This window comes from Neopelma chrysocephalum, unplaced genomic scaffold, assembly GCF_003984885.1.
Source record: "Neopelma chrysocephalum unplaced genomic scaffold, ASM398488v2 Primary Assembly neopelma1_166, whole genome shotgun sequence".
Taxonomy (NCBI): domain Eukaryota; kingdom Metazoa; phylum Chordata; class Aves; order Passeriformes; family Pipridae; genus Neopelma; species Neopelma chrysocephalum.
This window is the reverse complement of record NW_020897828.1, coordinates 1,273,774-1,296,239: the sequence shown is the minus strand read 5'-3', so window position 1 is coordinate 1,296,239 and position 22,466 is coordinate 1,273,774. Positions and strand designations below refer to the sequence as shown.

The following is a 22,466-nucleotide window of genomic DNA, read 5'->3' as shown; positions in this document are numbered from 1 at the left end:
ACATTAAAAAGGAGATATATGAGGTGATGAAGAAGACTGGTTCTTCATTTTAATACTGATGACAGGACACTTGATTCCCTCTCGAGAGCAATACTCCTAAGTTCTTGCTTTAGAAATCAGTTTTCAACCTTAAACAAGGGTTGGAAAAATCCTTTAAAAGGGATAAAGTGACCACTGAAACAGCACAAACAAAAAAAGGCAGCAAAGGATTGTCAGTTTTATTCATTTTTCCCTCCTCCTTCTTCCCCAACCCCTTCAAAATCAAAACAAATTAACTCAAAATTGTTGGGCAAACAAAATGGATTTTTTTTCTTTACTGCTGAGGACTGAGGCTTAAGTTTCATAAGATTATGAGTGAAATGAGTGGAGTGCACTTAATCAGCTCAGCAAAAGACATATCTACACTAGATTTCTGAAAACATATAAATAATCAAATGTTATCAAGGTTAAGTTTGTCACTATATTAGTGCTGAAGAACTATGCTCTGCATTCAATCTATTCTACACATAGAAGACACAGTTAAAACCTGAATTCAGTGGAAACAGGAATTTTGAGATAAATTAGAATGACATACCTCATATCCTGGTATTGATCTAACCGACTCCACCACTGCCAGAGACACCAGGTGCTGAATAAAAGGAATTCTCTGGCCTAGGTTGGAATGCAGGGGAATGGTGATATGCAGAGTGCATAGAGCACAGCCCACAGGACTGAGCCAAACATTCCCACCACGACCTGGGGAGGGAGAGAGAAAAAGGGAACTTCAACTCAAGCAAAGAGTATTTAAAAAAACCCATCACTTTGTGAATGTAGGGAAGGCTTCAATAGTATCCATCCAAGAATCTTCCTTAAGTCCTGTAATGAGTTTACAAACTAATTTTGAAAGAAGAAGGGTTAAAGTGCAAAGCTTTTTCTCCAAAAAAACCAGCAGTTTGTTTAATGTTCTCACCCTTGGAAGTGTCCATGGCCAGGTTGGATGGAGTTCTGAGCAACCTGGTCTAGTGGAAGGTGTCCCTGCCCATGGCAGGGGTGGAACAAGATGATCTTTAAGGTCTGTTCCAACCCAGGCCATCCCAGGATTCTCTCCTATGATTCTAATGTACAAGTTGCTGCTCCATTTCCCAGTATGTCCTAAATGACTTGCTTCCAGGGTTTCCCTGGTCTCTGGTGCCACACACATTTAACAAAATCTTGCCCTGCTGAAGTGAAGAAGCATTTGTGAAGCTGCTCTGAGTGCCCCTAGAAACCCACCCACACTGGGAAGGAACTCGACACGAGCCAGACATGCCCTGAGAGCCAGGTGAACATCTTGACGTGGATCTGTGCTCACAAAAGCTTATCAGGCCAGAAACTGTGGTCTTCTGATAAAATAAACGTGGCTTTTAGAGAAATGCCAGAAGCTTTCTGGGCAAGAAACAGGACTTGTTTACATTTATCTGCAAAAGACTGTTCAGGCAGGTCCTGCAGACTCAAGAAACTTCTCAGAGCAGGTCAAGACCAAGTCTTGTTCCAGTTAAGTCAAAAAGGAGTTCTGCTGTGGAACTCTGACTTGGATTACACTAAATGTACTGATGGCAGTTTCCATGACAGGGGAGACTTTTTGGCAGCAAGTAGGAGACCACTAAATCATCTCTGCAGAAGCCACCAAGCATCCTGAAAATGTTTATTTTGGTCTCTGTGTACTTAGGTTTTGAGTTTGAATCCTCAGTTCAAGCAGGAGGAGGAGAAGACACGATCCTTCTGTAGATTACATTAATCTTTGAGGCAGCTAGATGACATTAAGATGTCCTATTTCATCTATTTAATACACATTTTTTAGCACTAGAAGGGAACTTACCTTTCCCTTGTGTTTGTCGAACAGCAATTGCTATTAAACCCATCTCCTCAGGCACGTCCAACATTAACCTGCCAATTAGGGGAAAAAAAACAAAACACCCATGTGCTTATCAGCTGCAACACTAAGCTACATTCATGAAAATCTTAGGCTTAAATATCAGGTAATATTTTATGTTAACATTGCGCCACCATTTATCCGCTTTCAGTTAACATCTACTCTCGACCAAAACCCATTAGAATATTAAAAATTGATTAACTGAAAAATGATAATGCAAAGCATTGCTGTATCCATCACACTTCAGAGCCACAGTTCATTTAAGGTGCCTTCTGATAACACACGTTTTGTATTTCTTCACATTTTCCTGGAGTGATCATTTTTTTTTTTGCTGTCGTATCTTCAGGAAGTGACAACCAGCAATTCCAGACATTTGTTTCTACTTACAGCAAATTTTTGTTCATACTACAAAATATAAGAGCAGCAGTTTCTGATTATTTAGAAAACCAATATGGTGGCAATAAAGCAGTTTAAAAGATACACTATCCCCTGAGAACTAATTATGATTTAACTACAGTAAATAAATCTACACCTTCTGAGAACTCTAGAGAACACTGGCTTATTTTAGGCTTGTGTTCTGCTTTTAAAATAGTTTCACTTAAAAGAATACTAACTTTCCTCTGGGGATAAGTAGAAAGTGCACTTTAACACCACCAAATGAGTCAATGCTAGACTTGAAAAAAAAAAAGAAAAGAAGAAAAAACCCTACTGTGAGAACTTCATTCGAGCCACTTTAAACCAGATCTGAACTGTACCCACGATCCTCCTCCATTTCACATTTTCAGGAAGGGTTATTTAACAGATAAAACATATTCAACATATTGCCTCTTAATTTCTGATCCGTATGAGAGGTGTTTTAGGGTCTGGAATCAAGCAAGGACCTGCTGTGAGCAGACTCATCTTTGTGCAGGTGACAAGCTGAGGAACCATCCACTCCTCCTGCTCCACACGTTCTAAAATGGGGCATCAGCAACTCCTGGAGGTGCCAAAACACAGCAAACCCCAAGGTTTCAGAATATCTTTTAAAGGACTGACTTGCCTGCACGATGATCAAAGAGGTTATTGGAGGGCCCAAGCAAAGCCTGGACCACAAATGCCTCTGCTAATTACAAATCACAGAATCGTGGGATGGTTTGGGTTGGAAGGGACCTTAAAGATCATCTTGTTGCCACCCCCTGCCGTGGGCAGGGACACACAAACCAACAGAAGCTGTGACAGGCTCCACAATGTTGTGTCTCTATAACTTTTGGCCTCTGAACCATCACTGGAGTGGTTCAAATGATTCAAGAAGAGAAATTCAAATGACGCTGGAGTTTTGCTTGACAAGGCCAAGTACAGGTAAAACACGAGGCTCAGACAGCAGTGGCACATCTTCTATTCCTTCAGTACATCCACCACAGGGAAAGGATTCTCCTGCACACAAAATTCCCACCAGCAGTGACAGAATCACAGAATCATCAAGGCTGAAAGAGCCCTTCAGGATCATCCAGTCCCACCATTCCCAGCACCACCACAATCACCCCTAATCCATGTCCCCAGGGGACACATCCAGACACCTCTGGAACACTCCCAGACACAGGGACTCCACCACCTCCCTGGGACACTTATTCCAAGGCCTGACCACTCCTGCAGGGAAAAAGTGTTTCTAATCTCTCATCTGAACCTCTCCTGGTGCAGTTTGAGGCCATTTCCTCTCCTCCTTTCCCTTGGGACATGGCAGCAGAGCCCAACCCCCCCCTCCCTGCCCCCTCCTGTCAGGGAGTTGCAGAGAGCAATGAGGTCCCCCCTGAGCCTCCTCTTCTCCAGATAAACCCCCCCCAGCTCCCTCAGCTGCTCCTCACAGGACATGTTTTCCAGACCCTTCCCCAGCTCCGTTGCCTTTCCCTGGACACGCTCCAGCACCTCAAGGAGAAAATCCCCCAAAGCTCACGAGGCTTCATCCCTGTCTTCTGGGAACAGCCTGATTTCAGTCACAACACCAAGTTCATGGTTTTGCAACACGAAAATCTGATTTAAATTTGGAAGCACAGTTAGGAAGAGATTACAGGCTTTGTTGAAACACACTGATGTCTGTTACTTCTCCATTCACATATCTGCCTTTAAATAGGAGGAAAGAAAAAAAAAAAGCCATGTGCTGCCATGATGGGAGGAAAACAAACAGAGCAGGAAAAAAGTTAATTAGGAACCCAAAACACAGGCTCTACACCAAAGAGATATGATTAACAGAACACATGAATGCAGCTATTAAAGGCTTGGCAGCAGGTAACAACATATTAAATGGAGAGACTTGAGGTTGTACTTTCAAGGGCCATGAAGAAATTCTTTAAAGGACACAACATGGGGAAGTTGTTAATACCCAGACTGATACAGCAAGAGACAGATAGATTTAGTTTTACTACTTCCTGAGATTGTGCTGGAATTACTGGGAAGCCTCTGATAATAAAAATCTCCACACAACCACCCTCTGCTCCCCTCAAACTTCAGAGCTTTGGAAATTGTGTGTGTGCTTGTTAGTTTTTCTTTCTGGGGAGAAACAACTTGGATTTCCCTTACCAGAAAGATTAACTGTACGTGCACTTTTTTACATATTGACTTCCCTTCTTCTCTTTCAACTTAATCAGTTGCAGCTTTAACAATTTAGTTTTTCTGCAGCGACTTAATCACAGTGCTCACCACATTTTCCCCCCAAAAAACTTTTCCCTTCGAGAAACTCTCTGGGTTTTTTTGGTTTTGTTTGTTTGGTTTTTTTGTGCTCATTAACTTGCTCTACATATTAAGTCAAAAGACCACATTGAGATACAAGAGTAGGGGAACACGAAATGTCTGAAGGCAAATTTACCCATCAGGAAGAATATCAGATGGCACTTATATGATGGTTGAAGATGATACTGGAATTTTATGTAAATTCTTCTTTTCTGCTTTGAACATTTTTGTGGTATTTTCCAAAATGTGAGCAAGGCACTTTCAGTATTCAAGGATATTAAACCAGCGGAAATATTAAGAGAGAGATTCTAATTTTTCAAACAAATACCCTCCTCCCCACCCTGCAGTGCACACTGAGAATGCTGTCAAGAGTAATAAACAATACTTAATTGTTTTATAGACATTTCAAGTGTAAGGAGGACTCCTGGCCAGTCAACACAATGAACCTTCATCCTACAAGAACGTAAAGTGGGAATTGAAACCACAAAAACCTGTGTTTGAATAATGTTAACGGCCTGACAACCATAAATTTCATTGATGTTGTGGGTTTAAGATTGAAACTCTCATTAATGCATCCCGCTGTGTTACAGTATTGCAGAGGTATTCCAACAGGCAGCATTGCATTCCAGATGTTCAAATACCTGGGCACCAGAGGGGGAGTTATGACCAGATTTCTCCCTCCCCTTCAAGTTCCTTGTCGGAAAATCTCACTCTCAAATAGCTTGTTTATAGAATATTATAAAAGCAACACACACACACAAAAATCCTTTCAATTTTTAGTCAAATCACAGGTTGAGTTACTCAAGGCTTTCCTTGCCCTGGTCTTCACCAACAAAGTCTTCCAGGCCTTTCCACACACAGACAGGGTTCAGGGAGAAGAGGAAACACCAACAGCAGGAAAGGACCGATCCCATAAATCTCCTTTCAAGGGAAATCTTGACTCATTCAAGCCCATGAGAGCAGATGGGATGGATCTGGGAGTGCTGGCTGAGGGCACATCAAGCCCTTCTATCACCATGGTCATGGACATCAGGGGAAGTCCCACGTGAAGGGAGAAGGGGAAACATCTTCAAGATGTTCTTTCGCAGCACCCTCGTATCCAAGTCCAGTCATTGAGGTCCAGATGGATGAACCACCAGATGAGCAAAGAGTGTTTGGATTCTGGGATTGAAAAGCAATGGTTTGTGCTTCACCTCTAGGCTGGAGACAACTGCAGTTCCTCGGGTTTACCCTAAGGCTTGTCCTATCTAATGTCTTGATCAGGATAAAAAGGAAATTAAGACAAAAGGAAATACAGGAGGAAATGGCATGAACTTCAAACAAATTTGTGAATAACACTGAACTATGAGGATAACTAGACATAAGAAGAGGATGCCCAGAGAGGCTGTGGAGGTTCTAAAGATCTGACTGGAAAAAGCCCTGAGCAAGTTGGTTTGAATTAGTTGTTGACCCTGCTTAAAAGAAGGAAGTTGGTCTAGAGGCCTTCAGAGATCCTTTCCAATCCAAGTGATCCTTTAATTCCATAAAATGTACAGAAACTTGGTATCTCTGGTGTTTCCAGTAGTCATTTAGGTTTTGTTCAAACCAGTCAGAACCAGCCATTAACTACTAATTACTAAAATAACAATTTAGCCCCAAGGCTGTTCACTGGAATCCCATATCCCAGGCAGGATCCTGAAGTCATTTTCACACTCTCTCACTAGCCTAAATATTTAAATTTATTCATCTTCCACTTTCCATGAAGCATTTTATACATGGCCAGGTGCAACCCGAAGGCTCCCAAAAGATTGACCCCCCCAGGTGAGACAAGTAGAACACCTAAACTGTTAATCCTACTGAGGCTTATTTCAATGATAGGAATCTCCCCATTCCACACTTAAAACCGTGCCTATATCCAGCAGGCAAAATATCTGCCAGAACACACTGTTCCATGAATGCACTCTTCTGTTCCATTGCAAAAATTCTGACCTTCTTTACACTTTCTAGTGGGGTCCCCCATAGCAATGTTAGTACAGAAAGGGCCATTTAGTGTCAAATTCTCCTTGAACTCCTTGGATACACCGAAGTCCTGCATCAGTGAGAAAAAAGCATTAAGGGATTACAATGTCCCAGCCATGGGGAAAAGTAAAAAATGAAAAAAAAAGAAAGGAATGGAACCTCGGACACCTGGTTTCTTGTACCTTCCCTTCAAGAAATCCTACAAAAAGAAGATTGTCCTGTACTAGGCACGACATCCTCAGCAAGGAATTACAGATGAGCAACTTCTGGGTGGTTAAATCTCTGGGAGCAGTGCGGTAATAACAACACAGTTCCAAGGAAAGTGCAGGATGTAGGAAGCCTGTGAGCAGGGCAAAGTTGTGGGAGTTATTTCTCAGCTGGACCAACGCTCTGATCTGGCTCACTATAAATGAACTCTGCTGCTGGCAAAAGGGAAACAGCACTAAAAGATGCCAGTGGATGGAAGGGAAGACTAAACCACCCCTTTCTTCCCACCCATGTACTTCTGCTTGATTTAAATCACAATATTTTGGCCTTGGAATAGTCCACGCTTTGCTCGTGGAATTGCTTTGACAATCAGGCCTCCTGCACAGGCAGGAGAGCAGAACTCTACCATTAAACCCTCATTTTTTCTGCTCACTGCATTTTTCAGCTGGTAATTTTCTTGTCTCTCTATTTTTATACCAGATATTTTATAATTAGTCCTTTGTGTATGTTTATAGGCTTTTCCTCTTTTAAAAAAAAGGAAGAAAAAAGAGAATTTTAAAACACAGTACCATACAGCCAAAGGTGTCAGGAAACATACCCAAATAAGAAAGGACTCCAAAAAATTAGTTTGCCAACAAAATGCCAGTAAAATTTGAAACCTGGGTTCAGACACACTGGTAATGTTCCAAAACTGCAAACTTAAAGAACTTCTTTATTCAGTAAATCAGCTTCTCTGTGAATATCATCAAGACCACAAAGTTACAGTAAAGAAGGGAGTTTCCAAGGGAGATGTGAAGAGAGTTTAGGAGTTTGTTTCAATTTGTGATTTGAAAAGTAAAAACTTGTGCTGTTTTGAGCAGTTTATTTTCTTTTTTTCCCTATGATAAGCAATCTTTTCAATTCATGGCCTTTCTTTACTTGAAAAAGCTACCTGAAGCATCCCCAAAAATTAGCATAAAATAAATGGAAATGAAAGAGATAAGAAATAGAACTCCAGAGCCAAGGTTTAAGAAATAGAATAGTTACTGGAATGCAGAGAAACGTATTTATTATAACATGGTAAGAGTAGAATCTTCAGACTGGAATTAAGATTTATAAACATATTGATCAAAAGCAGATCTAACCCCTCTTGTCCAAAGTGAAGCAGGGTAAGGATGCTATGAAGGATTTCAAACATGCCCATCAGTGCAGGCTGTGGTGGTGCCACTTTTGGCAGAGATCTCATCACACTTCACTGGAGCCACCAGCCCAGGGCTGGGCCAAGAGCAAGGTCCTGACCCCAGGATCAATCCAGGCTGGGAATGAGCAGATGGAGCAGCCCTGGGAGAAGGCCCTGGGGGTGCTGGTGGGGGAGAGGTTGGACATGGCCCAGCCCAGACCCCCCCGTGCCCTGGGCTGATCCCCCAGCGTGGGCAGCAGGGCAGGGGGGGATTGTGCCCCTCTGACCCCTCGGGTGAGACCCCCCTGCAGAGCTGCTCCAGCCCTGGGGAACAGCCCAGCAAGGACATGGAGCTGCTGGAGAGAGTCCAGAGGAGGCACCAAGAGGATCCCAGGGCTGGAGCAGCTCTGCTGGGAGGAAAGGTTGGGAAAGCTGGGATTGTTCAGCCTGGAGAGGAGAAGCTTTGGGGTGACCTGATTGTGGCCTTCCAGGACCTGAAGGAGACGACAAGAAACATGGAGAGAGACTATTTCCAAGGGCCTGGAGTGACAGGACAGGGGGGAATGGCTTCAAACTGACAGAGGGTAGACTTAAACTGGATATACGGAAGACATTTCTTACAATGAGGGTGGTGAGGCCCTGGCACAGGTTGCCCAGAGAAACTGTGGCTGCCCCTGGATCCCTGGAAGTGTCCAAGGCCAGGTTGGACGGGGCTTGGAGCAACCTGGGCTGGTGGAAGGTGTCCCTGCCCATGGCAGGGGGTGGAACTGGATTAACTTTAAGGTCCCTTCCAATCCAAACTATGATTCTATGTCACACATGCCCCATCCCTGGAAGTATTGAAGGTCAGGTTGGATGGGGCTCTGAGCAGCCTGGTCTAGTTGATGTCCCTGCCCATGGACATGGAGGCACCACAAACATCAGGATCTCAAAAGTCATCCATTGCCATTGTGAATTTATACAATATTACCCACAGTCTCCTCTCAGACAAAAAAGCAAACCAAGAAATTTTAGCACACGGAGCGATTTTAACGGGATATTCGGGCCAACTTCTACTCTGGGTAATTACATTCCCTTATGAAAATTTCTCTGCAATTTACTAATACATCACTTCATTTCCTGTCTTAAATCATAGAGGGTGTTAAAAAGTTGCCGTGTTTCACCAGAGAAGTGATGGAGTTATTCCCAAATAGCCACTCAGACAGGGTTAATGTCGGACAAAAGACAATGGACTTATCGTGGAAATCAAAGGGAGCACGAAAAAGAATTCCATGTGAGCAGAATTAGGTGCCCTTTCCACATCCATCACAGAGTTTTCCATTTCCAAAATGGGAAAAATCAAAGCATTTCAACCAAAAAAAAAATCCATTCCTTGATAAGGAACTGTAGAAGACTGAAAAAATGAGCAATAACATTTGTTTTCCTTACATTAACAATTTTTCCTTTATCCTATTCCTATTGAAAGTTTCATCAATACTTAAAATCACAGAAATAATTTATAGTTACGAAAATACTCTAAAAGGCTTTGCATTTTCTTCCACAATTTGCTTTAGTTTCTTTTATTTTATGCCTGCAACAAATTTAGGCCTCGGTGGTTTAGGACAATGGCAATGTGGCTGTTGCTATAAACCCAAGGATGCAGTAAACACCCAACCTTTCTAATCTAATCCTACCTGAAAAACAAGTTTTAATTTTAAAAACTTTTAATTAAGTTCCTAATTTTAATTTTTCTCCTCCTTCAGAAGACACACGCAACCGTTTTGACTAAAATTTCGGGCAAATTTCTTCATTTCTGCTGGTTTAAAATCTTCATCTCCCACCACAGAACTTAAAAATACACACAGAACTTCCTGTAAATTCCAAATGTTTGTTCATACTCTTGATTTCTTCGCCATGGGCTACACTGTGTGTTACAAACATCACCACGAAGGTGGGAATTTAACACGTTACTTGGCATTAAATCAAATCTTCCCAATTTTGCCCAGGTGTTACAACTATTATAAACCCACTTCATAAAGTGGCAGGTAAAGCACAATTATTTCACTTGCGTGGCTTTTTTTCCATCAAGCACTGGGATATATGAAATCTTTGAAAAAAAAATATTATTAACAGTTTGCTGTGCAAAAGCAATCGAAACACCCCATTCCTTGTCAACAAGCCCAGAATTTAATTTAAAAACTCCCACAGACAAAATACCAATTTTTTTTTTCTCCTTCTCTTTCAAAAATTAGGTGTGCAACACTGAGAAATTCCTTAGTGTGTAGTGTAAATGATGTAAATGTAAAGTATAATGTAAGAGATTAATACATAAAGATAAATTTAATGCAAATTGAGGCAAAAAAAGGTATTTTTTTGTTTCAAAGTGTTTCAGTGAGAGCCATTTTTAAAATAACTTCTTAGGAAATGATAACTTAGCTCTAAAATGGCAGTTATCATTTGAAATATTTTGTTTAGCGAGTTTAGAATATTATTTTTAAAGGTATTATCAGATGTTTACCATATACCTAATTTTTCGAAGAAAATACAGATTCAGAAATTCACTGTTCTCTAAGAGGAGGAATTAATTTATCTGAAACAATGTCATTTTTCCTTTCAAACACTTAACTGCATGTTACACTTCGACATCCCTAAATAGAATTTCCCTGTGACTTCTTGCTCCCCGAGTGAAGAAAGATGATACTTTCTGATTTCAAGTTGCAGATCATGTCAAGAGATAGCAATCCAGAAAAATTATGGCTTTTTTTATGGCGAATTAAAAAAGGCAATAAACACAATAGCTGAACTCAGCTGGCTCCACATTCATGTGCCCAATAATTAAAACACAAAAAATGCTCTCATCAAGTACCCAGAGCCCTCTCCCTCCCTCCCAGTGCCAACAGCAACCACAAGATTTCTAAATCCAGTATTAAAGCCCACAGCACTTTTCTCCTGCAAGAGCCAACATTCAAACACATATAAATAAAGAACAGAAAAGTTCTGTTTCCAAATATGTTGCTAAATATTTTTAAAACCCTTGGCCGTGCCAACTTGAAGGCAGACTCCAATAGTTCATTTCATGGGTGATTAAGAATGGATTTCAAAATAAGGAAGTTACTTTCTGCTGGCCACAGCATCCTCTGTAGACTCCAGAACAGTCATCAAAATGTAGATTTGAACTACAGACTCAACTCAAAAAGCAGATGATATTCAACCCCCCAAATACTGGATTTTTCTTTGTCGGGGAGAGCAGGAGAAAACCCAAATGTAACATTGTTATTGCAAATACTTCGTGGGCAAGAAAAGCAGGAACTTCCTACTTCTGAAAAGTTGAAAAATGCCCAGTTTAAAATAATAAAATATGTATAAATAGGTCACACCATGAGAGGTGGGTGGATAGGTAACCAGAGTCATGGAATGGTTTGGGTTGGAAGGGACCTTAAAGATCTTCCAGTGCCACCCCCTGCCATGGGCAGGGACACCTTCCACCAGCCCAGGTTGCTCCAAGCCCCGTCCAACCTGGCCTTGGACACTTCCAGGGATCCAGGGGCAGCCACAGCTTCTCTGGGCAAGCTGGGTGAGCCCCTCCTCATCCTCACAGCCAAGAATTCCTTTCCAATATCCCATCTAACCCTGCTCTCTTGTCAGTCTGAATCCATTCCCCCTTGCCCTGTCACTCCAGGCCCTTGGAAATAGTCTCTCTCCATCTTTCTCGTTGGCTCCTTCAGGTAAATTTTCCTTCAGGAAAAAATTCCTGTATCTGCATTTCTGCATTAAAATGTTGTCCCATACCCACTGAAAATGGAGAAATGTTTTTCCTTCTCTTCCCATACCATGGACTAGAGCACAGGTTTCTTTACACCATTTTTGTCTTCTTTCGACGAAAGAAACATAATTCTTTTCTATCCCACTCTCCCCATCGAAGGAGTCGTGTTTCCTACACCCTGAATTATTCCCTTTTCCCTGCTTTGTTCCGTGCCCAGCAAATCCACACCTTTTGAAGCCTGGTGCTGAAAACTGCACCAATAACTCCAGTTAAGCCCTCCCAGTGTTGAGTAGAACTGGAAGGATTACCCTGCACATTTCACATGCAGCACATTTTTAAGCACTTCTGTATGAATTTCAGTCTCAATCCTCACTCTCTTTGTTACAGCAGTAATTTATTTTTAACCTCCACTCCATTTCTCACTCAAAGTTCCAGAACCTCTTGAAAAATTATATCCAACCACTTCATTTAGTGATTTACAGCTGATTATTACTCTGTGTCACACTTACCCATGAAGAGCTGCATCCTGATTATTTTTAAGTTTTAAACCTACCTTCTTACAAACTTATGGTTTCTCCCTACAATGTGTAGTTTTTGATAAGGAAACCCTCAACACTCTGATCTAAATTATTAATGGAAATGACTGAGTCGTGCTGAAGGAGTGGAAGATACGAAGCTTCAGCAGTCTGAATAAAGTGATTTTAGGGAACTACTTTTCCCACTCTCTGAGTGCTGTGGGAAACACACAGCAAAGCACTAGGAATTTGGAAATGTCTGACTTGGAAAAGTCAGACTTATTTACCAAGTTTTAATCCAACAGGCAACTCTATTCCATAAACAATCACAAATTTTGGATAAAACCAGATCTGATAGGTCACGACCCACTTTAAGAGCTGGAAGATCTCTGGCAACGCTCATTCCACGTGGATCTTAAGATTTAAGAATGGCATTTAAGCACTTCAGCTGTGGCATGAAGAGTTAAAACATCTAAAAGGAGAAAGATCACTTAAGAAAGAATGATCGCCTTCCATTTTCTCCACTGACAGAAGTTTAACAAGAAAGTCTTCACAGAATGAATAAAGTTGCAGTTGTAAATGTCAAGTATTTGCAGCTGTCTCTCTGCTCCACCTTGCACAATATATTTAGCATTGAATATAACTAGGAATGAGTAAGGTGAGGAAATACTTTTCCTTTCAGGTCTTTTTCAACAAGCACTCCATAAACAATTTTGACTCTTCAACCATGGACATTAGACTACCACAAAAGAGCACTCTATTACCTGTAAAATTCATTTTCCTATCATCCTTGTTTCCCTTCATGGGATAACTTCTCCACTGCAGCAAATCTAAGGTCCTTGTGTTCACCTTTGAGACCCTCTTCACATCCATGGTCATCCTGCCCCTGTGGGTCTTTTTCTCACTCACAGTGTGCAAGCTCTGGGTCAGTTTGTGTCTCTATAACTTTTGGCCTCTGAGCCATCACTGGAGTGGTTCAAATGACTCAAGAAGAGAAATTCAAACAATGCTGGAGTTTAGCTTGACAAGGCCAAGTACAGGTAAAACACAAGGCTCAGACAGCAGTGGCACATCTTCTATTCCTTCAGTACATCCACCACAGGGAAAGGATTCTCCTGCACACAAAATTCCCACCAGCAGTGACAGAATCACAGAATCATCAAGGCTGAAAGAGCCCTTCAGGATCATCCAGTGCTACCCTCACCCAGAATCACCCCGAATCCATGTCCCCAAGGGACAAATCCAGACACCTCTGGAACACTCCCAGACACAGGGACTCCTCCACCTCCCTGGGACACTTATTCCAAGGCCTGACTTTCCTGCAGGGAAAAAGTGTTTCTAATCTTTGATCTGACCCTGCCCTGGTGCAGTTTGAGGCCATTTCCTCTCCTCCTTTCCCTCGGGACATGGCAGCAGAGCCCGACCCCCCTCCCTGCCCCCTCCTGTCAGGGAGTTGGGGAGAGCAATGAGGTCCCCCCTGAGCCTCCTCTTCTCCAGATAAACCCCCCCAGCTCCCTCAGCTGCTCCTCACAGGACACGTTCTCCAGACCCTTCCCCAGCTCCGTTGCCTTCTCTGCACATCAAGAACTGACTTTAGAGACCAGTAAATTAATTTACTATCAGATAATACACAGGTTCTTATCACGAACAGGTTCAGATCCCAAACACACAGGTTTTTGGGAATTCTGGCGGCATTTCCCACGTCTGGGGGCTGCTCTGTGTCAGGGATTGAGTTGCAGGAGTGTTACATTAATTCCACGGCTCTACATCAGAGCATAAGCAGAGCTCAGCTCTCCTAACAGGCAAGAGACCTGCTCAGGGCTTAACTCAGGGCACTTTCCACACCAGATACCCTTGAGCAGCAAGAAATGGCAAATTCACTCCAAAATCAAACACAGACACGATCAATTAGACCCCTGTCAATACTCAGGGTGGGACCCAGTTCTCCCGTGGGGTCTTTCCTTCCACAGATCCTGAAACCTGAGACACAAAGTGACACAAGCCAAGGGCAACGAAAGGAGCACAGTTCTCACACCAGCACATATTCACAGGGTGACACTACCTGGGAATTCTCAGTGGTTTAGCAATAAGAAAAGATGAAAAGATAATTTTTTTAATCAACCAAAACCTTTGCACCCAATGGAGCAACTGAATGGTTGGATGTTGTCAAGTTGCATTTGTTTATTGCTTATTAGTGTGTTTTTATTTTGACATAAATCATGTATTTGACTGTCCATTTTGAAAAGCTACAGTAGAATCTTTCTAACAGCAGAAAAAATTCTTCCCTCATTACATATTTCAAGTGATAAAACTTAAATTCCAATATAATATTCCAACTTATATATAATATCATTATTCCAACTTATTATTATTCTTACTTACATATAATATTCCGACTTATATTATTATACTGCAATATCAGACAAAGCAAAGTGGCTTCCAAAACCATGAAATGCATTGTCAAGTTCTCAATTTTAAATGCTATTTTTAAACCCTACTGTCAAGAAAATTTCTTGGAAGTTAACATAAAATACATCTTGGTTTCTTTATCAAACTCAATCTCTCCCTCTGACATGAACAATTCTTTTTGTTATTGAAGAGTTCCTATAATTGAATTTCCTTGTATTCATTAGCTGTTAGGATACTTCCAAAAAAGAAAACATGACTGAATTCGAGAAAGGAGATCAGAAAATATAAAATGTGACAGCAGAAAAATGCTTTATTTCTTTGCCCATTAAGCAAAATTCACTATAACTTCAGCAGTTCCTTCCAGGTAGAACAGAGCACTGTGAGGTGTGTCCAAATCCAAATGGTGCTTGTAATATTAAACACACAAAAATTAACTCATTCTACCCACTGAAAGAAATCTTTACAGTCAAAATTAAATTACTCCCTTAGCCCCCCCTTTTGTTGCCAGTGCAATAAAATACCACAAGCCTTTTCTAGGGAAAAAAACATGTGATAATCCAGTTAATTACTGGAAAGTGAAGGACTTGGAAGAAGTAACACTATTACAATGTGCCTTCCCATAGAAACACAGAGCTCTCTGATGGCTGGCTAACATCTCTGCACTATGTTTTAATCTATATTTTAATGGTTTTGGTTGTCTTGCAGCTCAGTGCAAACACTCCCTGCAAGGCACTTTGCCACGAGGCCTCCTGGAACGCAGCTGTTCCCATGGCTGCCCCTTTCCCAGACAAACTGGGATTAAATTTCTGCTGCTGCACAGGCTCTGCAGTCCTGAGGAGCATTCCTGGATCCCTGGGTTAGGGCTGGGGATTGGCATACCCGACGAGGATGGCGTGGGGTAAACACCAGGTTCAGGTCAGACATCACTTATACAAGCAGAGAAAACAATAAAATACTTTTTCATTCTTATTTTAATCACAGAAAAGAAACAGGAACCTGAATAGGATAAACTATCAGTTATCAGTCTGCATTTCGATAAGAAAAACTTTGTATCACTCAAATTTGGGGTGAACAACACTGAAATTTTGCTTGAAGTCCCCCTTTTCTAGTAGTTTTGAATCTGCCCCATCCCTGGAAGTGTCCAAGGCCAGGTTGGATGGGGCTTGGAGCAACCTGAGCTAGTGGAAGGTTCTCTGGGCATGGCAGGGGGTTGAAATAAGATGATCTATAAGGCCCCTTCCAACCCAAACCATTCTGGGATTCTGGGAATCAAGCCTGCATGCAAGGAATGGTTAAAACTGGGTTTAGTCTACCAATATTAGATAAACTCAATTTGATTTGTTTAGACAGTCACTTCTTGCTACTCAACCCTTTGACAGTATGGGATCTTCCCACACACAATTTTTCACGTGTGCCTTTATATGATCCAAGGCAAAAAATCATCATTTTGGTGGTTCTGTTTCCTCATGTTTGTATGAGGAAACTACATCACTATTTCTCTACAGTGTTCCTAAGATATTTTGGAAAGATAAATGGTAACTATTGGCAAAATACTTCCAAATCCACAGAGGGATGATGCTATAAAAGCACAAAAAAATCACAGAATCACAGGATGGTTTGGGTTGGAAGGGACCTTAAAGATCATCCAGTTCCAACCCCCTGCCATGGGCAGGGACACCTTCCACTAGCCCAGGTTGCTCCAAGCCCCGTCCAACCTGGCCTTGGACACTTCCAGGGATCCAGGGGCAGCCAAAGCTTCTCTGGGAATTCTATCCCAGCCCCTCAGCACCCTCACAGGGAACAATTTCTTCCCAATATCCCATCTAACCCTGCTCTCTGTCAGAGTGAAGCCATTCCCCCTCATCCTGTCACTCCAGGCCCTTGGAAATAGTCTCTCCAGCTTTTTTGAGCCCCTTTAGGTACTGGAATAATAATAATAATAATAATAATAATTATTATTATTATTATTATTACTATTATTATTATTTCTAATCTCATGAGTGACACAGCTCAGTAACATATATTTCTAAAATCAGAGAAAACATCACAATGCTCTGAGTTGCAACACCCCAGGGCTGGGGGTGAAAGCACAAGGGTGTCAGAGAAACAAATCCAACATTGGATGTGCAAATGGCTGCAAAATTATCATAGGAAGAGGTTTTATGTCAAACCTCTCATTCCCCCACAACCACAGGCATCAAGTCCCAGAAATCCGACCCTGCAGTCAAACACGCCGTGTCTTTGCCTTGGGAGCACAAACAGTGTCTGACAGTGGTTCCAACCACAAACTCATCTCCTGCTCCACGTTGGAAGCGCTGTTGGAACAACTTCAGGGCACTCACAAACTACAACCTCTTGTTCTAGGTCTCTGTCACCTGGACTTTCATTTTCTGCCCATCTACTGGGTGTCAACTGATGTTTCACTGGTCGTGCAACAGTGGCATTAAATGAGGGCATTTCTTATGTCCCTGTAATGGTTTGAGAGCCCCAAAATCCAATTCTCGAGTCCAAGCCCCCCTCCCACATCTCAACCCAATGTGAGATGGGTTTTCCAGACAAAAACAAGACTCAATGGGGGGGGAGGTTTTCCCTTCTGGACTTTTATTGGGGGGAGAAGAGATTGATCCATTGTAAATACTGATTTATCATAGGAGAGATAGTTAAGATAGTATATGATGTATTGTAATGCTTATTTGTACAGTGATTGTAATATAATTCCCTTTCCCCCCATTTTGAGTCATGTGTTGTGTCTGGAAAACCCCTCTCACACTGGGTTGAGATGAGGGAGGGGGGCTTGGACTCAAGAATTGGATTTTGGGGCTCTCAAACCATTACATTCCCATAATCCAAGGCAAGGTACACGGGGAATTTTGGAAGGTTCTCACCTGCAGGTGATGCCTCTGCAACACCCAGATCTTATATCCTTGCATTAGACATCCAAGACTGATTACAGCAAACCAACTTAAGCTAAAATACACATTAAATGACCCACAAGCCCAAAAGAAATTACTGACTCTGTTGTGCCTTCCCACCTTTAAACGCATTTGGGAGCTGGTTGCTAAACAAATGCATCAAACATTTCCTTCAGGCTGAAAGACCAAAACAGTGAACTTCCAGGACAGCTTTTCCTTTTTAAAACATCAAATCAGGTTTAGAAGGATTATTTTGACTTCTTCTGCTTGCAGTGACGCAAATGAGGCCGAGCACATCTGCAACCACCCCAGATATTTCAAGTGCATTCCAAGACACACGACCCAGTCCCAACATCCTGATGAAAAAAACATGTGCAAAAAAACCCCCAAAAATGCTTAAATCTCAATCCAGTCTGGGAAATGACAGACACAGTTGAACAGAGGTTTATCTCTGTGCAGAGCAATAAGATACATTTAGGTCTCGAAGTTTTAATTAGTTGTGAATCGTCGGCGTGACAGAGTGAAAATATATTTTGAAGTAATTAGTGTTAAACTGCATTGAAATATACAGATTATTCTATTTTTCTTCTATGAAATAATTGATTTATGGTATTACAGGACAGTTATACCAAGTTCCTGGCTAAATGCCAACTGTGCAATTACTTTCTGCCTATCTAAAAATGGCATTTAATGATGGTAACGGGCATGTTCCATCCTGAACCTTTTCCTGGCTCTGCTTCTCTTTAGGGAATACCCTCACTCATTTTAGAAATGAAGGCATCTCACTTTGTTTAAGGGAATAAACTGAGAAATTTGCACATTCAGCACCTTAATTTTCAAAGGTCCATTTTAGGGCGTGGATTTAAAACCACGCAAACACCAGAATTCAGAACTAGGAAACAAAGTTCTTTAAACATCACAATTCTCCTGATTATATGAAATCACCTCAGCAACAAACTACAGCAGCTTTTTGTCAGGGAAACACAGCATTACCTTGCTCTTTGCAGAAAGGAATTTGGAAAAGATTTTCCAACAGGGAACGAAGCCAGAAGAGACTTTCCAAGAGACTGAGAGGAAGAAGTGTCGAAACTCAACATCATGTCCAGTCACAACACCCAAAATATTACATGTAAATTTATATAATATTTTTTATCTTATATCACAAGATGCACTTTAAAAATACTTTTTTTTCTTACTCCTTCCCTTTTTTTTTAGTAGATCAGTTAACCCACAGAACATTGAACATAATTAAGAAAACCACACTGCCTCAGGGAATGATAAACTCTTTTTCTTGCCACCTTCTACTGAATCTAGACTTCGGTTTTTGGGCTTGACATCTGAAATCCTGTATTTCATGTAGGGTTATTATCCTAATTTCATTGTCCTAGCCTACAACGACAGGAAAAGAGAGAAAAAAAAAAGAACATTATTATTGTGAGACTGGTGTAGATGCAGCTAAGTTAAACCAAATATAAATATAAATACTCAATATAAATCAAAATATCTGGATCTGGCTCAAGCACAACTTTTTTTTGCTTGTTTTATTTATTTTTATTTCAGCTCCTGATAGCCACTGAAATGACAAATAAGCAGTTTCAGCAGTTCAAGTGGTCTTGAACTTCAAGTTTTCTTGAGCTTTATCATTAATGACATTTATTATCACAGACATTCTGGCATTTGCTGTGTCTTATATCAAAAAACTGGTCTATTTGATGGACCCCTCAGAGCTGGTCTGAGCAACCAACTCTTTATCCTGGGCTCCTTTGTGCATGTGATATTTATCCTCCATCTACAAAACACTTCACTACATATGGAGGCATTGAATATTTATAATTTAAATACAATAATTAGCAACTTCTCAAGGAATCCTTCAGCTTGCACTCTACATCCTGAGCTCTGGGTTACAGCTCCTGGCCTCCAAAGCTCCCCTCCAACAACCTGGGGATGTGCATTAGCAGTTAAATATTCAAACATCTCAACGACGAGCACAAAGAATGAAATGCAAAGCATCACTGGCTTCTCTTTTTAGTTTTGTAGACGAGCAAATCCTCTATAAAACAACTGGGAGAACCTTTCCCACACCGGACTCAAGCCTAGGAATTTTCATATCCTTCGGTGCCACGAGGAGAAATATTTTTCCCTCAAAAAAAACCCACGGAGCAAAAACACACCTAAAAAAAAATAAAAAAAAATCAAATTTCACCCTACCGACAGCTCCCAAGTGCAGATCATGCCTTGCCTTCCTTTCCTCTAGAAACCAAGGATGTTTTTTAAAGAAAAAAACCAAGATTTGGGGTCGGTTCTTGGGTGCTTTGCAGCGCATCGGGAAGGAACATGACCTGCCCGGCTCCGCGGCACGTTAAGGAGGCTGATTGAACATTGCTGCTAATTAAGAGCTCTCGTTGTTTGGCAGGACCACCAGAGAACCTCGTGCACTTGTTCATGCCAGCAGCACCTCCTGCAGAAATTAACTCTTGATGAGAGCAGACAGGGGGCCCAGCTGGTCCTCTCAAATCCCCCGACCGCGCAAATGAAGCGTAATAGGAACACTGGTGGCGAAAGGCTCTTCGTGACCTCTTTTTAAAAAGCAGAGTATACTTTGGCATCGACTTAATTTTCCACATAATGCGGCCGGGGAGCCGTGCGAGGAGAGCCGAAAACCGCCGGGGAGGGAACCGAAAATCAAAATTATCGGCGGATGATTCCACGAGAAATATTTTATTAGGCGGGCGCAAAAAAAAAAACCCCGCGGTTTGGTTCGAAAATCAATAAACGTCACTCGGTGATTCAGAGAGTTTCACGGCAAAAGGGGAGGGCGGGAGGGGCCTTGTGAAAAAAAGCAGGTTATTAAAAGTGATTTGATATGATGATAAAAGTGATTTGATGTTTTGTTTCCGAATCTTTAGGACGTGTTCAGGAGTGGAGCTTGGTAATGTTCAAAATTAACGTTCCACGCAGGTGGAAGCAGCACAGGTTACCTTATAAAAGGCAAATGAGAGCACAGGTTGCCTTATAAAATACACGACTAAAACACGACCCGCTCCCGTTCAATGGGAATATTGCAGCATTCGGTGCTGCCTGACAAATTCCTGACACCTCTGCTGCCATTTCTGCAGGTGACCACGACTTTGCCCACCTGAGGTGCTCCCTGAAGACTTGGCACGAAGCCCATCAGAGGAGCAACGGCGGCGTCTGACAGCCTTAACCTGGATGTTAAGAACTGAAGCATATGGAGATCACAGAATAATTACTGATGTTTTAAAATATCCACATCAGTGTGGCCTGTTATAGAATCATAGAATTAAGTTGGGAAAGAGCTCCAAGGTCATTGAGTGCACCCTGTGCCCGATGCCCACCTTGTCCCCCAGCCCAGAGCACTGAGTGCCACGGTCAGGCCTTCCTGGGACACCTCCAGGGCTGGGCACTCCAAACCTCCCTGGGCAGCCCCTGCCAAGGCCTCACCACCCTTTCCAGCAACAAATTCCTCCTCCTGTCCAACCTGAGCCTCCCCTGGCACAGCTGGAGGCCGTTCCCTCTCCTCCTGTCCCTTGTTCCCTGGCAGCAGAGCCTGAACCCCCCCCGGCTCCCCCCTCCTGTCAGGGGGTTGCAGAGCCAGAAGGTCCCCCCTGAGCCTCCTTTTCTCCAGGCTGAGCCCCCCCAGCTCCCTCAGCCCCTCCTGCTGCTCCAGCCCCTTCCCCAGCTCCGCTCCCTTCCCTGCACACGCTCCAGCCCCTCCGTGTCCTTGCTGAAGTCCCAAAACTGGACACAGCACTCGAGGTGCTGAGCACAGAGGAAAAACCACTTCCCTCATCCTGCCAATCACTTCCCTATTCCTTAATTTCTAATTAAGCAGCAATTGGAAATAATTACACACAGAAACAATTACCTATGCAAAGTGCTTGACTGCACCCTCCGGTGCCAGACACTATCAATCAGATATGACAAAAGAATGTGAAAAGGCTGTGATGAATGGAAACAATCATTTCCCTCGGTTAAAAAATGCATTTTCAAACAATTCAGTCCTTGTATTTCTCCTCCCCTCCACCCCCATCATTGGTTACATCTTGGATGAAGCCTTAATTTCAAGGTAGCCGTGTTAGAAAAATCTGAGAGAGGGCAAAAACATATTTTCTTACTTTAAAAAGAAGTGAGAATATCATACGAACAGCAAGGAAATGTCTTCATAAAGTGCCTGAGGAAAGACATCTTCACACGTGGTTCACTGGCATGACAAATACCACCAGAAACAAATACTTGGGCACATGAAATGTAAACTGCACATGTTTTATGGGACTGAAAAGTTCATAATATACATCCTCACTTCATTATTATTTGATTTTTTCCCTCCAAGATGATTTCTACTTCAGAAAAGTAACCAAACATTCAACTTAAACTAAGATTAAGGATGTCTCCCTCTGTATTCAGCGTACTGAGAGCACCCAGATAAATCATAATATTCATCTTTCAGTATAAGGTTTTCTACTGGATTAAATAGCTGCTCTCTATCACATTTATATCCCAACTCTGTAACATGGAATATTTTTACCTTAGTTTCCCCATAAACCTCTTCAGCTTATAGGATGCCCTGATTATTACTGAAGTCCTGAGTAACTGTAGTTTAAGGCTGCACATAAATCACCCTTTAACAAGTAACTTCCATTCATACCCTTTCCACTTCCCACCACAGCTTTAGGAAATGGTTCCTATTCCTCAGGACTCCTGCTCTGTTGAATGATCTCTCCACCTTTTCTGGATGAGGGCAAAAAGCTGCCCCTTGAATCTCAGGCCTTCAGGAGCACAATTAAGTGTTGCAGTGGGCTTCAGATCTCCTCAGACACGCCCTTTTTCCAAAATCAGCACTTGGGAAGTGCTCAAAACCTCAAGTAAAAGTATCTTCAAGCCACCTGCTGTTTGGGCAAGAGGGCAAATC

General features: G+C 42.1%; 1 protein-coding gene across 5 annotated transcripts in view; it reads right to left on the bottom strand.

Annotated features, from left to right (window-relative positions):
- The window catches only part of HLCS (holocarboxylase synthetase), a 113,544-nt gene that overhangs the window by 12,655 nt on the left and 78,423 nt on the right, over nt 1-22,466 (bottom strand). For 3 of the 5 annotated variants that reach the window (XM_027701745.1, XM_027701746.1, XM_027701747.1), the window contains exons 7-8: nt 1,838-1,905; nt 575-735 (exon numbers count right to left, since the gene is read on the bottom strand). In XM_027701745.1, the coding sequence (XP_027557546.1) occupies nt 575-735; nt 1,838-1,905 (229 nt within the window). Of the gene's footprint in view, nt 1-574; nt 736-1,837; nt 1,906-22,466 lie in introns of those variants that run through there. The other 2 variants (XM_027701748.1, XM_027701749.1) reach the window with 1 other exon arrangement.